Source organism: Rhinolophus ferrumequinum, chromosome 5, assembly GCF_004115265.2.
Source record: "Rhinolophus ferrumequinum isolate MPI-CBG mRhiFer1 chromosome 5, mRhiFer1_v1.p, whole genome shotgun sequence".
Lineage (NCBI taxonomy): Eukaryota > Metazoa > Chordata > Mammalia > Chiroptera > Rhinolophidae > Rhinolophus > Rhinolophus ferrumequinum.
The window spans coordinates 38,137,183-38,154,524 of record NC_046288.1 but is presented as its reverse complement, the minus strand read 5'-3'; the positions used below and the strand labels follow the sequence as shown (position 1 = coordinate 38,154,524).

The 17,342-nt window shown below is 36.6% G+C and overlaps 1 protein-coding gene across 1 annotated transcript in view; it reads left to right on the top strand.

Moving 5' to 3' along the window:
- The window catches only part of HPSE (heparanase), a 31,988-nt gene that overhangs the window by 13,045 nt on the left and 1,601 nt on the right, over positions 1-17,342 (top strand). The window contains exons 3-11 of the mRNA XM_033106646.1: positions 85-210; positions 5,246-5,419; positions 7,116-7,284; positions 8,206-8,253; positions 8,742-8,835; positions 9,305-9,411; positions 10,525-10,639; positions 13,506-13,624; positions 14,789-14,935. Coding sequence (XP_032962537.1) covers positions 85-210; positions 5,246-5,419; positions 7,116-7,284; positions 8,206-8,253; positions 8,742-8,835; positions 9,305-9,411; positions 10,525-10,639; positions 13,506-13,624; positions 14,789-14,935 — 1,099 coding nt within the window. The remainder of the gene's footprint in view (positions 1-84; positions 211-5,245; positions 5,420-7,115; positions 7,285-8,205; positions 8,254-8,741; positions 8,836-9,304; positions 9,412-10,524; positions 10,640-13,505; positions 13,625-14,788; positions 14,936-17,342) is intronic.

Genomic DNA, 17,342 nt, shown 5'->3' with positions numbered 1-17,342 from the left:
GAAACTTAATTATCCTATTTTAATCACATAAATAGCTAACTAAATAAATGAAAACAGAGTCTCTAAATTATCTTCTATTTGCAGATATTTGCAAATCTGGATTCATCCCTTCTGATGTGGAGAAGAGGTTACAATTGGAATGGCCATTCCAGGAGCAACTGATACTTAGAGAACAGCATCAGAAAAAGTTTAAGAGCAGCACCTATTCAAGTAAGAAATGAATGGCACCTTGCAGGTGTCCCAGCCCATGAAGTATTAATATTTGGATAGCTTGAAATTGGCCTTGAATCTAATAAGCCCCATAGCAGTTGTATAAAGCTGCATAATACTCAAATTTATCAAGAGTTAGTGGGAAATCTTGAACCTAAAACTTCTGTTTTCTTTTCTTTTCTTCAACTGACTTTGCCTATTAGCCATGGAGTGAAATATCGAAATCAATCATTCATGAGCTAATGATGACCTTAACTTCTCTGAAGAACTAGAAAATCAAGGAGGACATGGATACATTCCTCTTGTAAAAGTAAAATACCGAAATACAAAGAGTAAAATGTGAAAACATTCACACCTGTTGTCCATTCCATCTCCCCATCCATAAGCAACAGCTATTATCAGTTGGTGTATTATTAGCCAGGGGGAATCCTGGGTCATAAAAGATAGTCTTGGCCAACAAGCAGCTTTCTCTTTTCCTTTCCTCTGTGGCTTTGCAAACATAGGACTAGCTCAACTAACCAGGAATTTAATTCCATTCACTGAAACCGTTTTCCAATCTTCAAAATGGATGACATCACGCAGGGCTTTAAAGCAACTGAAACAAGCAAGCCTTAGTTATCTATGAAATATAATTTTATCTGAAAGTTGATGTATTATACTCACCTAAGGGATGATATTGCCCCAGATCTCAGTTAAGGAACTAACTGGCTCAGGTACTCTCTGTTTTCTTTTGACTTTTGAAAAATAAATGATCTTGAAGTTAATCTGGGTTAGTCAACACTCTAAAAGTACATTCCTGAAAATAAATTATTTATCTGTAAGATTTTTACTGTATACTATCAGCTTTCAGTGTGTCTGATGGATTTTTTAGTTTTATGTTTTTTATTTATAAGGTACAGAAAAAAGTGACACATAAGAAATCAGAAAATAGGCTGTATGCTAATAGATAATGTAGTTCTCTCAATTATTTTTTTCATTTTAAAGGGGCGGAGGTGGGGGTCTACTCTCACGCTTTCATGAAGTGAGCGATGGTTGAACAGAATTTGTCATAACGCAGGGACATCTCAGATCCCATTAGAGGAATGACAGGAGTACAGGAGACCCACAGCAGTAAGGTTTCATGTGTTATACATCATTATGATATAGGCCTCGTAGGAGAAGACCTCACAGAACTAGGTAATCTATAGATTCACACTTTTTGTTTGATCATGTTTAACTTTATAGCAGTTTATCATCAATTTTTCTAAAAAAAAAGTTTGTTACATCACATGATCTTTCTGGAACCAAGATAGTAGGCTTCCAACATCTTTTCCTGCCTCTGGGATTTGGACCTTCATAGTTCCTACACCAGAGAAAAGTTCCTTTACTAACCACTGTGTTTCCCCGAAAATAAGACCTAGCCAACTATCAGCTCTAATGCATCTTTTGGAGCAAAAATTAATATAAGACCTGGTCTTATTTTAGTATAATATAAGACCGGGTCTTATAATATAATGTAATGTAATATACTATAATATAAATATAACGTAACATAATACCGGGTCTTATATTAATTTTTGCTCCAAAAGGCACATTAGAGCTGATGGTTCAGCTAGGTCTTATTTTCGGGGAAACATGGTATATAGTAACTGTGTCAGTGTTACTCTAGCTACCCTGTTGGCAATGCTAAAATGTATAACAAATACAGATAGTTTATTTGTATTTGGAAACATTTGACTTCTGGTTTGAAATTCTCTATTTTAATCTACATGTCTTAGAAACAGGTTGATAGCAATCTATTATTTATTCTGGGCGCCAAGCATAGTAATACACATCTCAGAAGCCAATAGGTGTTTCCACGCATTGTTCTGCATCCATGGCTGAGGCTGGTAATGCCTGACTATCTTGGGGTAGCATTGTATGATGAAAGAGATAGCAAAAGTCTGTTGTGCAAAGGACATGTTAATTGCTTAGTTAGTGGCCTACGCCTGTAAAACAGGTGTCCTAGAAAATATAGCTAAGGTTTCTAATTATAGAACTCATTGGATGGTATGTTTAACTTAAGTAGAAGGTGACAAAACATTTGTCATGAGAATATAAAACTCCTTCTGTATACCTGTTTGGACAGGAAAAGGAAGTAATGCTACAGATATAATTCTGGATGGGACTGCAGAAAGGACTCTCTTATTAAAATAATCACATATAATGAGCTAATTCTTTGCTCTCCTCCTTCTCCACCTCTCCTCCTTATTACCCCACAACTCCAGCCCCCAATAACTCCCATGCTAGATACTGGACACACTTGTGTAAATTGTCCATGGTATAACGCCAGAAAAAAAGTCAATGCTGATTTTTAATATCGTTTAGATTATCTTTGTCCCAGGCATATTTCCATCTTCTCGTACAGTAAGAAATAAGATTGGATAATGATTAGGAATTGAATAATTGCTGTGAGTTTTCTTATTGTTCTTATTTGGAGGAGGGAGTAGGCTGGGTGGGGTTTTGTTTGTTTGCTTGTTTGTTTGTTTAAGAGTAGATTTGAACTCAGTAATATACATCCCTTATTCTGGGAGATATTACTGTTATAGGGAGTATATAATAGAATTTCAAGCTACATACATTCCAAGTGCATTTGGAAAAATGAAAAATAGAAGGAGAGTACAGTATGAGTTGAACAAATGCTCTACAATGCAAATATTTTAGCTTTTTGAAAATGCCGTAATCACTGTAAAGGGGCTAAGCAATAACAGTGCTTTATATCTGTAAGAGTTTTTTTTTATGGTTTATAAAGGGTTTTCATATGTGTCATTTCAACCTTGGTTTTATGAGGTAGGTCCTCGTTCCAGGATTGTAGATCCATAGCAGGGTAAAGGGGTCCCCCCAGTCATTCAGTCCATAAGTGGGAGAGTGGGACCTGGAGCTCAGGACTTAGGATTCCTGATCCAGGATACTTTCTGCAATTCATAAGGCTAAAATATAGCTGTGACTAACACAGTACCAGGGCCTTATAATCGGCTGTAGTAATGGCACTGCCACCAAGCAGCTACGTGATATTGGGCAACGCCATTCATTTCTTTGGGTGTCAGTTTCCTCATAGAAAAATAAGGGTGGAGGTTTGGGGACAGCTCAATAATCCCAAAGGCCCGTACTGTCCTCAACTGTGGCTCTAAGGTCCAGTGAAACGCTGAGCTGCAGGACTCAGCTGCAAACCCCAGTGACCGTAACTCGGTGGTGATAGACAGTAGTTTTGGGGAAGTGGGTGACACAGCAGACATCAAAAACAGCTAAAACAGGTTGCTCCGGGTCATTTCTGCCCCTCAGCCTTCATGGGCAATATTAAGTCTAGGGTTTCACTTCTATAGTGATCCAGAGAATTCAGGCTGAAGACTTAGAAAGAAAACACAAAGCCACTTTTAAGAAGAAAGGGCCTAAAATTGCCAGACAGAGATTTTTTTTAAAACTAGTAGAGTGTGGGGACAGAGCCCCAAAAAGCAGTTTCCAGGCTCTCGGCCTCACATAGAAAGGTGCTGGCTCAGGTAGTAAATGGCCATCGACTGATCAAATGGCCATCAGCTGTGGCTAGTTGGCCGTCAGCTGTAACCAGTGAGCCATTATCCATGAATATAACTGCCGTGACTGGGCTAGCAGAGGAAGAGAGAAGGGGGGAGCTAGCAAGAAGATGGTGGCTGAGCCTGCACGCGGCGCAGTGAGGGTTGAGAATTGTGTGGCTCCTGTTTCCTGTGTCTCCGACCCAGATGCCAGCGAGAGTATAGTGGTGTGACTCCCCTACCTATGGCTCCGTGGGTGTTCCGTTTTGGCCTAGCCATATCCTGCGTTCTTGTGTGGGGAGCGGGACCAGAGACCCCGCCGGACGCCCCGCACGACACTTGGCGTAGTCGGCAGGATCCCCTGCACTACATAGAGTTCAAGAGTGAATATCTATTTAGCAAATAACTAAATATACATGAAAATCTCAAGAATTTATTTAGCTTATGATAACTGATTTAAAGATGACACTAAAAATTACATTGTTGTCACTCTCAAAAAGTGAATATAGGCTAGCTAATAGTTTAAAAAGCTGAGTTCAAAAGTTCCCAAACTTTTATGGTACTTTAGTGACTCAGTAATTTTTTTCACAGTGTACTTAGCTCAAATACCTAGAGTTTCAATTATTAAGTTGTTCTTAGGTCCAAACACCCTAACAGTAATAATTCTCGTAATGTCCAACAGATGTCGATGTGTTTCCCTTGCAAATTGAAAAGATCCTGCGTGCCCTTATGAGTAGGGTTGCCTGGTTCAATTTGAATTTCAGAGAAACATATATATATATATATGTATATATATATATTATTTTTACTCTAAGAATTTCCTAAATGTTGCATAGGACATACACTTAAAATTATTCATTATTTATCTGAAGTTCGAGTTTAACTAGATGTCCTATATTTTTATTTGCTAAATCTGACTGCTGTGCCTGCCAGTGAATTCACTGTGGCTCTCCAGGATACTTTGGCACAAAGTTTGGAAGCCACAGTCCTATAGCTCTAGGCGAGTTTTTAATGTGAAATTCTATTTATTTAAAGTTAAAAAAATCATATACGTGAATTTTTCAAAAAATTCTTTTAAATTATAATTAAATTTACCAAAATATTTTATGACTGATTTTGTAAGTAGAGATATTTAGATTATGAAGAGTGGGGCTTATGTTGACTAATGAAGGTCTGGCCTGTGCATGTGGAGCGCTGAGCTGTACAATGTAGTTTCCCCAATTCACCTGCGATCACTTGAACAAAACCTTAGTGCCAGACCAAAGCTTCTGGTACCTTCTGTGAGAATTGCTTCAACAGCTGCGGCAAATGAAGTTACATTCTCTCTCTTTTTTTTTTTTTTCCAATTTGCCAGTCCAATTTTGTTCTCTTATTCATCATTATAGTCATTCATTAGGATGGGAATTCCTGCAGTTTAACAGAAAGAGTAATTCATTATAAAGAAAAAAGCTGGAGGCCTTCTTCACTGTGGTACTGACCTAAACATTAAATTTGTGTTTTTCTTTTAGGAAGCTCAGTGGATATACTGTACACTTTTGCAAAGTGCTCCAGACTGGACTTGATCTTTGGTCTAAACGCCTTACTCCGAACAGCAGATTTGCGGTGGAACAGTACTAATGCTCAGTTACTCCTGGACTACTGTTCTTCTATGAGTTATAATATGTCTTGGGAACTAGGCAATGGTAAGAATCCCTTCAATGGTGAATAAGGACATTCGTCTTTAGCATTATTTGTTGCCTTTTATGACATTCTTTTTAATATTAGTAAATATACTTCAGGCTTGGCACATTTGTGCAGTACTCAACAATGCAACTTTTGGAATTGCTTATGGCAGAGAACTCCTTTGTATATCCCAGAACCTATTGCTAATCCCAGTTGATGTTATGTTTGAGCTGAGGAATAGTTGGAACCAGCAACTTCCACAGCTCTCAGGTTCCCTTGGGATTTTCAGGTCACTTAGGCCTATTATGCTCTGCAGTCTGGACTCAGCAAAATTGTAAAGCAGGCAGTTTGCTTTTACCCTTCTATTCCCTTTTGTGTTTCTCAACTTGTCAGTTAACCTCAGCACCCATCCCAACCCTCACGATATGCTCAAGCTCCACGTACCCAGTATAGAATCCGACGTGGGTCAAGCTCCTGATCGTCTCCTCCTTCACTCTTATAAGAACCTTATAAATTCTAACTGAAGTGCTAATGATTAGCCACATTCATTCAAACGTATTTACAATGCTTTTCCCACCCATCAGCCAATGGAACTGAAGATGTAGTAATATGAGCACATACTATGTTCCAGGCACTGTTCTGAACATTTGATAAGTATCAACTTATTTTATCTTTATAGCCACTTTGAGGTGCATACAATTATGACCTTCTTTTCACAGATTACAAGAAACACAAATAGTTAGCTGACTACTTGCGTGACTACTGGGCAACTCTTAGTTAGAGGCCTCGTAGAGGAGTTAGGATTTGAACCCAGGCAGTCTGGATCCAGAGCAAGGTTTCTGCTCTCTTGAGATTTCTGTTTTAGAGGTAGGGAGCCAGACCAACAAGAAAATAAGCAAAGACATAACACATGTTTTAATGGTATGTGTTATGGTAAAGTCTAGCAACAGATTTTGGGATCAGGTTGCTGAGGATAATTGGCAAGTTGAAGCACAGAAAACAGAATAGAAGGGTCGAGGCAACCATGTCTTAACTAGATGCTGAACAACTTTATGACAGCAGCTACATGAATAATAGGTCGTCTGACCCATCCTTACCCATCTCTATACATCCCTCCTACCCTGCTTTTCTACCCTATCCATCCCTAACTCCTGCTCTTCAGAGTAAGATAAAATAGTGATGTCATTGTGTTTCCCTCTTTTTGGGCCCCATTTTGTAAAGAGAAGGTCTGGTTTCCAGGATGAAGTTGTATTTGGGAAGTAGATTGGACACTTTCTGTGCCTGCCTCCCATCTCTTCAGCTTTGCTACTTCCAGGCTCACTTGCAGATATAATTTGTGAGTAAATATTCTCAGTGAGACTTTTAATTGCATTGTATAGAAATTGGTTTTTAAATGTCTTCCCCTACCACAATTTTTTTAAAAAGCAAATTAGGTTATTAAATACTCGATGCAGACTATTTCCCAAATATCCTTTGGTTTGTTTCCATTATTAATTTCAAATTGTTTTAATACCACCTCATACTTTAGTTACATAATTCAAATTTTTGCTCTTCTGGAATATCTTCTTTATAACTAGATGTTTTTCTGTCCTTGGCTTTGGATTCTAACGCTTTGTAATTTGAAAAATGTTTTGTTACTTTTATATGTGGCTATAGTGTTTGCTTTTAAATAAGAAATTTCTAGGTAGGTGATTATTTTGAGAATTGCTCTTTCAGAACCTAACAGCTTCCAGAAGAAAGCTGGTATTTTCATCGATGGATTGCAGTTAGGAGAAGATTTTATTGAGTTGCATGAAATTCTAGGAAAATCCACTTTCAAAAATGCAAAACTTTATGGTCCTGATGTTGGCCAGCCTCGAGGAAAGACTGTTAAGATGCTAAGGAGGTAAGAGCTCCAGGAAGCAGAACTATCTTTCTTAAAAATAATATTTCTCTCTGGTGGAGAATCCTCAATAGTCCATCTGTTGTTAAACAATTTGCTTCCTGACTAGATGGTTTATAGAAGAGGAGACATTGATTTCTCAGAATACCAAGGATTTGGGGCAAATGGTACCTATGACAAAATTTGTATCCAAATTAGGAAGTTTGTGTTTGCCTGATCCTAAAGTAGTAACCAGCCCATTTCTAGGGAATAAAACTCTTGTGCATATATTGTGCATATACAGAGGGTGCCAAAAAAAATGTATACACATTTTAAGAAAGGAAAAAACTGTATTAAAATTGTATTACTCAATATATACTGACAACAAAAGATGAATACAAATCACGGTGGACTTCTGCAATTACAAGAGGTGCTCAAAGTTGTTACCATCAGTGTCCAGACACTTCTGACTATAGCAAACTACTGCTTGAGTAACGTTGACCAAAGTGTCCACTTGTATCGCTGCGCATGCCATTTCAATTTCTATACACAGTACCATGAGTCTCAAATTCATCACGAATGCGTGCATTTGTTAGGCAGGTTGGAGGTTCTGTTGCATACTCACACCTCCATTGTCGTTGTATTTCCACAACATTCTCGAATTTCAATTATCACTTCAAAATTGTCTTATGCTCCTCAAACGACAACCATGCTTCTGCCACTTTCTTTGTCCGCCCTGTCGCATAGTGATGCTAGCATTCATTTGATTAGCACCATCTTTTGATTAGCGAACGTCATACTATACATTGCTACTGTAATTCAATTCAACTTCAAAAAGTAATACATGGATAACATCTCTTAAAATGTGCATACTTTTTTTTTGATACCCCCGGTATATTGTGTATATGAATTAAGTGATAACATAATAGATTATTTTTTTTCTAGTTTCCTGAAAGCTGGGGGCGGAGTGATTGATTCAATTACGTGGCATCAGTAAGTATGTCTCCTGCTCTTCATACTAAGAAAGTAATGCTAGCTTTACTTCTTATCTAATATTGAAAAAATTATTTCCATTTAACGGCTAATTGACTTTACAGTTCCAGTAAGAAACAAATAGTGTCTCAAGCAGGACTTTACTAGGATTTTAATATTAACAAAACAAAAATTTTAACTTGTTTTAAATAATGTGATGGTTTCTGCAAGATCAAGGGACACTATTATTTAACTCATGGAACAGATAAGTAGGTAAAGCCAATATGCTTGCCAAAGGACAGGTAACCCAAAAGTACCTGCACTTGTGTCTTCTCAAGACAGAATAATTGATCCCCTTCCATCCTGGTCTCTCCTAAGCAGAACTTCTGCCTTCTTTTTTATAACAGAGAGTGGGAAGAGGTAGGAAGGAGAGCACATTTGGACAATTAACTTAGAAGCAGAAAATAAAGGTTGCTATTTTTTTTCTGAGTATTCTCTGAATAATTTAGCTACTACTTGAATGGACGAATTGCCACCAAAGAAGATTTTCTAAACCCTGATGTGCTGGACACTTTTATTTTATCTGTACAAAAAGTTTTCCAGGTAATAGTCTTTTTTTCTTTTTAATATAAAACCAGAATCCTTATTCTCTAGTTTAGCTGTTCTAGTGTGTGTGTGTGTGTGTGTGTGTGTGTGTGTGTGTGGGTGTGTGTGCGCGCGCGCACTTATGTGCTTTTCTAATCTTAGAGAACAGGTACTAGGTCGTACTCACCTTCGGTCCCCCTTAGCATCAAGTCTTATCCATGTATGTTGATTAAAAATTAAAAATACTTCTAATAGCCTTTTGGTTAAATGAACTTCCCTAGGCCATAAGAATGGGATTATTTATATTCCTTTCACACCCAGTATTCCAATAAAAGTAAATTGTCCAAGACCTAAATGGCTATGAACTGTTGTGTAACAATATTGAATGGGTGGGTCTGGGAATACAAGGGTTTGACTGTCCTTAATCCTCAACACCGTCATTTGTCAGCTTGTTTGCAATGACCATGGAGACCTTCCTGTTCCATAGGTTGTTAAGAAGACCAGACCCCACAAGAAGGTTTGGTTGGGAGAAACAAGCTCTGCATACGGGGGTGGAGCGCCCTTGCTGTCCAACACCTTTGCGGCTGGCTTTATGTGAGTGAAGTAGCACTCGCCTTAGGGATCAGGTTGCACATGCTCCTATTCCATTCGGTTAAAACCATTCATCGGCCAAAAATGTGATCAGAGATGATTTCTGTGGCTGAGCCCCAAACTTCATGCCAGATTTTGCAAGAAAATGACTTACTAAAGCTTGTTGGACATCTTTAACGTGTGCCCCAATTTAATCCTTGTATGAATGAATTGTTTTAGAAGTGTTGTTTCTTCAGTATGGTCCATAAACATGCCAAGGATTTCTCCTCTAAAGAAGTACATTGGAAATAATAATAATAATAATAATAATAATAATAATAATAATAATAATAATACTTTGTAAAGGAGTGTATCTAGAGCCTTGCCTCTGAGAAGGATGCTAGTACACATAGTTACACAGTATTTGTAGATTCCCGAGAAGTTTATAGCCTGAAGTATGAGGTCACAACAGAGGAGCTGCCAATAAATTTAAAGATTTACTAAATCACCTCTTCATCCAAGCAGGACAAACTCGATTGCTTTCAACAACCGGTTAACGTACATTCCATAACTCCATGAACACTGTTAATCTATAGTTCTATATCCTCACATTGAGACTTACTCTTTCTTCTCCTACCCTCATTCTTATGAGCCCAAACTAAAGCACAAATTGTCTGTGCTCATGGGGTAGGGGCATGAGGTGTAGAGGAAAGAATGGAAATGTTTGTTTTGCCATTAGCTAAAGATGGGGAGTAGGAGGTGTCCATAAAAAAGCTAGGTGTGATTCTACTTACTTCACATTTTACTACTGCTGACTGCAAGCAACCTTGTAGTCTTTAGACCTCATCCCAAAGGGCAAGGACTAATTGTTTAATTGTAGATGCTGTCTTACCCTAAAGGGGATTTCTATGGCATGTTAATAATCTTCCAGGATTTGTTATCATGCAGAAGTGTGAAAACATGTGAAGAGACGGATAGTCTCCATTTCATTTGAATGACTTGTTTACAATTAATACCATTTTTTTCTGGTTTCCTGTCAAGTCCTCCCACGTAGATGAATAAAACAGAATCGTATATAATTAGAATTGAGTTATTTCATTTTCCAAACCTGAAGAAAGCTGGACCTCACTCTTCCAGGTGGCTGGACAAGTTGGGCCTTTCGGCCAGAATGGGCATCGAAGTGGTGATGAGGCAAGTGTTCTTTGGAGCTGGAAACTACCACTTAGTAGATGAAAATTTTGAACCTTTACCTGTAAGTGATCATTATTTTTCTATTTCTGTTAATTGGTTAGGGTACATCTTTTATTAATTTCATATGAGTAGTCAATCCTCTCAATAAATTCAATGCTGTCAATAAGTAGTCAAACCATAGAAAGATGAATTAGAAGAAACATTAGAAATCATCCATTCTAACATTTGTTTGTGTCTCAAGAGAAGAAATTGAAACCCAGGAATAATGTTTTTAATGTGGGCCATTTGGGGCATGGTGTGGGCTTTTTTTTTTTTTTTTTTTTAATTTTTTTAGGAGGGCGCAGCTCACAGTGGCCCATGTGGGGACTGAACCGGCTACCTTGGTGTTATCAGCACCACACTCTAACCAGCTGAGCTAACCGGCCACCCCATGGTGTGGGATTTTTTAAAACGGGATCATATGAAATTTTATGACTCCAATTTTATAAGATATCAAACTTGGATCAAAAAAATGTTTTACAAAGTAAATCAAAGTTAAAACTGCCACAGTATCCGAGGCTTTTTTATATCATGAAATCATAATTTACTTAACTTCAAGATAAGCTAGTACCATGCATTTGTTCTCACCTTAAGAATTGGCTATTTTGCTGACAATCTTCAAGATATTTTTGAATAGCATCTCATTTTCACACTACCTTTAACTGCATCTGGTGCTAGATCAGAAATTGTAGCCTTTCTATGTAAATAGCCACCTATATACATATGATATAGATATAGCTGTGAGAAATCAAAAACCCTTATTTTTATAGTCTAAAATGTCATTTGAGGATATCTGTTTTCTACAGTTAATTCCTAAGGGGATTAGGAATATTGTGGAAAAGCTAAGTTTGCGAAAAGCACATGCCAAAATATAAGCTAGGCTTTTGTGGTTTGTAGATAAATTTCCCAATAAAATTGCTTTTAATCTGTAGTCCAAGCTCATGGAGCACACTGTTCATAACTTTTAGAAAATTCTTAGAAAAATGATCTTACACAAAGGAATCTATCTTTCTCGAGTATATTATGAGCCATCTCTAGAGTTAAATCAAACATGATAATTTTCATTAGACAAATGTCCAAAATCTACTGCTGGCCCTTTCTTAAATGGACCTTGAACAAGGAAGGTAGATAGATAATTTTTACTAAATTCACTTTGAGTACACTGTCTAGAACTTAACCAGGTTATCCTGTCATTTGTTGTCAATAGTGCCAGCTATTTGTTATGTCATCTAAATCTTCTCAGTACCCAAACATAAACCTTTGGCTTAAGAACCCTTTGTATATGGACTAAATATACTTCCTCAAGTTCACAGTCAGCTAAAAAACCTTGCAAGAATAAATGGAAACCTTGACACCTGCAAGAATCCAAGGGATTTGGTCTTAAACCCATTGTGCATGATTGTTTTCTTCTTTGATTTGCATAACAATTCTGGAAGGTGGCAAGGCAGGTGTCTTAGATCCAATTTTCAGATGAGGAAGTTCTAATTGAGATGAAGTCGGGTGATTTGTTAAGAGGCCACACAGTTGTCGCATATTACTCTAAAGAGTCTGTACAAATCCTGGCTCTGTCGCTTGTATACTTTCGACCCTTCAGTCACTGAACCATGCGAAAGTTGTGTCTCCTTTGAAAACATTTCATTGATTCCACTCTTGTCTCAAGTGAAAATCTGAATTTAAGCAGAGAAACCAAAGCTGTTTGCCCTGTTGAGCCTACTTACCCTCAGCTCAAAAAGGAAGAGTTGGGGTATATATCGAATGGTTTTTTGTTTTTTTTTAACTTATTATTATGAAAAATTTCAAAGTAGAGAGAAAATTATATGACTCCCCAATCTGGTTTAATCTATAATCCTACCCACTCTTCACTTCCCTTCTATGGGATTACTTTCAAGCAAATCTCAGATATATCACTTTATCTGTAAATATTTCAGTTTGTATCTTCTCTGTAAAAACATAACAAAATATCATTATCGGAACTTAAAATATTAACAATAATTCCACAATATCATCAAACATGTAGTCAGTGTTCCACATTTTCCTTATTGTCTCAAATGTTTTTAATAGGTAGTATGTTCAAATCCACAAGGTCCACGTATTGCATTTGGTTGATATATCTAACTCTATTAATCTTTAAGTTCTCCTTCTCTTTTTTTGTCCTTTGGAATTTATTAATTAAAGAAACCAGGTAATTTGTTTTATAGTGTTTCCCACATCCTAGATTTTATTTCTGTATCATTAACATGTTCTTCTATCCCCTGTATTTCTTGTAAACTAGTAGTTAGAACTAGAGGATTGAGCTTATTCAGGTTTTGTTTTGTTTTGTTTTTGCAAGAGTTCTGATGATGTTGTGTGCTTCCAGCAAGAGACATCTAATGTCTGGTTGTCTCTCTTTTTTTGACCTTGATAGCTACTAATGATGATTGTTGCCTAACCCATTAATTTATTAGGGGGTTATAAGTCTTTAAAGGAAATTATTTTAATCTCTTAAACAGATAAAACTTCTGTTTTAAAACATGTGTGTGTGTGTGTGTGTGTGTGTGTGTGTGTGTGTCTAAAAGTTCTGCTTTGAGCTTTGCTTAGAATTCTTGTATGTCAGACAACAAAAAATATTTAAACTGCCTCTGAACCTTGAATTGCATTCTTGAGCTTTATCTCCTAGTAGGTATGGCCATCTGAATTGTGGAAACATAGTCCTCCAGTGATAAAAAGCAGCAAACAAGATATTGCCCTCAGATTCATGGGTAACACAAGCCAGAAGATGAATACTATTTAAATACCTCTAGAAAAACAGTCCCATACTTTGTAAGATAACTATTTGCTCAACATTGTTTTTGTTAAATACTAAGTAAAGATCTATTTTTGTCCCTTCCCTTCCCAACCACCCCATCTAGGATTATTGGCTCTCTCTTCTGTTCAAGAAACTGGTGGGCACCAATGTATTAATGGCAAGTGTGAAAAGTCCAGACAGAAGCAAACTTCGAGTATACCTTCATTGCACAAACATCAACCAGTAAGTATGCAACATACTCTTTACCAACCAACAAGTTTTAATTAGTAAGCACATAACTTCCTACTCTAATGCCCTGTTGTCCTCTATCTACCCAGGGAGTCTAAGCTGTGTCATTGTTCTTTATGTTTTTCCATATTCATAGAAATATGGTGCCAAAGTCTAACTTAAAAAACATATCTTAAATGTTAGCATTTGCAGTCTAGCAAAGATTTTCACAATGATTTTAATTGTCACAATACATAGTAGAAATATACTCTGAATTTCAATAAAGAATGGTACAAATGTATTTTTATATGAACAATTATTTCATTGAATGACAATGAGTGAGTATAAATATATGTATAAGTTCAAATCAATGAATAATTATATGAATAACTTATTCCCTTGTATCATATCTGATACACTTAATAAAAAAGATGAATTAAAAGAAGGAGAACAACAAAAACAATCTTGTTTTCAAAAGTTTCGACCTAATTTCTGGGGTTGAAAAGCTAAAGAGATTTTTGTAGTCCAGTATTCTGGTCTTTGGTAGGAAATATATTCCTAAATCTCAGAGATTTTTTTTCCTCCTTATTTTCAGTTTGTCTTTCTTGATAGGATGATTCTAAAATATTAATTCTAGCCAAAATAACTACCTACCGTTTCTATGGATAGTGAGAGCTATCCATAGAACTCTATGGATAGTGAGAGCCCCACTAGGAAGAAGTGAGGGAGTAGTTTGGATGGATAAATTCTGAAAAGTATCAATAGATTTAATTTTCTTGTTCGTCTCACATTTTTCATAAGACTAGAAAAAGGCCGTTTATATGGTTTATAATTAGAATTCACAAGAACCCACAAAATTCACTTTTTACCATTTAACCTTCCTATGTTTGAAAACGAATGGGCTGACTAGCTTCCTCCTAGCAACTCAGCCTGGCAAAGCAGCAAAGATCTCAGAGTGCTCTTGCCCAGAAAGTGGTGGTGTGAAGAGCAATACTTTTAATTACATTTTCAAATAGGACCACATCAGTGTTCTTATATTATCATAAATGGAAGGATAAAAAGAGGGCCCATCATCATTATTGATACTAATGCTTAGTACCCATAATTATATTTGTAATCAAGTTTCTAATTGCTTAAATTAAATAAATATTTTTATTGAGTTAATCTATTTGCTTTTAGCCCAAGGTATAAAGAAGGAGATTTGACTCTGTATGCATTAAACCTCCATAATGTCACCAAGCACTTGCAGTTACCATATTATTTATTTGACAAACAAGTGGACAGATACGTTGTAAAACCTTCAGAACCTGATGGATTATTTTCCAAGTGAGTATTTTTCCTTGTTCATTTCAAACTTTCATAAACACTAAATTTATTTATTTATAAACACTTATTTATTTAGCAGAATAGAGTTAATAAACATTTATTTATCAGAATAGAGTTGATAGGGAGAAAAAGAAACTCAACTATTTCAAGTTCTGAGAATTCTTAATATTCAGGAAGTTTATATATGAATACTTATTACTACGGGTATAACTCAATCTGAGAGTCCAAAGCAAAAAGATATGAACACAAACTAGCAGTTATCTTAGGGAGTAGTTTGCATTTCAAAACAACTTGATATATCAAGACCCACTCAATGCATTTAAATTATTTGCTCTAAAAAGATTTGTAATTCTCCATAACACTGTCACTAAAACAAAACATACATATATATAATTGCTGTTGAGGACATGGGATTGGTGTAAAATATTATACTATGTGAGCTGGGTGCTATAATACTTATAGCATTAAAGTAGCTTTTTTAATTAATTAGAGTAAGAAAAAAGTGGCCAAAAATGTACGTTTCAGGTGGGTTATTTGAAGTTGGTTCAAATACATTTTGGTTTTAAAAGCCAGTCACTGAACATGTCTTATAAAAGACCACATTCAACAGAATATCCAAGAATGACTATGAGCCTTGAAGAGTTAGGCGCACAGACATTGTCAGATTTCAGTCTAATGTGTGTTGGAAGGAGCTCTTTTCATCATGACTATTCCCACGTTACAGCATAAAAAAATTAAGAGTTTATAAAATTCCCACTTGTCTCCTCCCATCTTTGCAAATACTATATGAGTGATATTTTCAGTGACATTTAGCATCATAACCTGAACAAGGACAGTAAGCATGCTTTCTCCAAAGTCCTATCTCTCATGGACAAGTATTATTAACACTGGGTACCATTCCTTTATTTTCCACTATGCTTTATTTTACTATAACTGTAATCATACAACCTCTAATGGGAAAATGGGAGGGGGAACCACATCTAGCCTTTGTAGACATTTTTAATGGGTTGCATGTTTTGTAAAATTACGTACCCATTTCCCTACTGTTTAAACTTCCCCCCCCCTGTTGTAAATAATGCATATTTGGGTAACAGACACTTTTCTCTATTTGAGTTCTGACCCCTTTTGAAGTGGGTATTTTTAGCATACTGATGTCTGATGCTGATAAGGGAAAAGCTTTTCTGAAATAATTGAATAATATTTGTAAAATTGGAAGTGTCCTAGGAAATCATTTTAGTCCCACGTTAGGTGGGTATCTAAGGCCATTCAGCTCTCTTTGATTCCTCTTCTGTTGGAGCTCGCAGTTTCTTCCGGTGACGGTTCTTTCTGGCAAGGATAAACTGAGTCTCTCTGTGCCTTTCTTCTGCTCTTAGTTCTGTTCTCCAGAGCAGAGGTTGGAAACTACCCCTCATGCCTGAGAACAAGTTGGTTTAGAGGAATTTTTTTCTCATTTTCTGGTGGAGGTGGTTGGCATTCACTCTGTTATTTTTAATTTTTAATTAGTTATCAACATTCAATTGATAACTACTAAAATATCTGGATTTCTAGTTTGTCTTTAAAAAGGGATACTCTGGCAACTCGAGGCTTGTTTTTCCAATTAAATGGAGTTGAATTGGGATTGTTTACTTTAGGCAGGTCATTCATCTTTTTTACTTGCACTTGCATATGTTACTTCCTTGGCCCTTGTGGGCATTTGAGTTTGCTACCCTTAATCTGGAACCATGCCAAAAAACTCATTTTCTCCAAAATAACTCTCAAATATTTGAAGGACAATTGGATTGTCTTCCAGCTGTATTTCATCAGACACTTCGCAAGCATGTCTTCTATTTCTTTGTCATCATGTTACTGACTTCAAAATATGAAACAAGATACTCCCCTCAAATGAAACCCTACCTTCATTGCCTGTCCCAGTACAGAAATAATCAGCGTACTTTAAGCTTACACTCAGTACACTGATAGCATCCTTTAGCTACATTTATAGCTGATGAAACAACATAGGCTGATGTTATTAGTATCTTGCCCATATTTCATTCTTAACTCACAGCAGTATTAACTTACAATGATCAGATTTACCTTTAAACTCTGTAGCCTCTTTAAAAGTATTTCTGAAATGTTTTGCTGTACCCTTGTAAATGTTCCTTAATGTCATGCAGAACAGCTCTTATCACTGTCATGTAGAGATGTTTTCAAAACCCATTTTTGTTTGTGGTTTCCTGGTGATGGTCGTGGCATTTCCTCCAGAGCCCATCTCAAAAACCTATGTGATACAGGCATGAAAACAAACCCCACTGCATGTGGAACAAGTACAACCGCAATGCAGGCTGTTATCTTCCAGCATGATCAGGGGCATCTTATTGACATGTCTTAAAGTGCAGAGCCCAGAGCTGGACTACCAACCAAGGTTAAG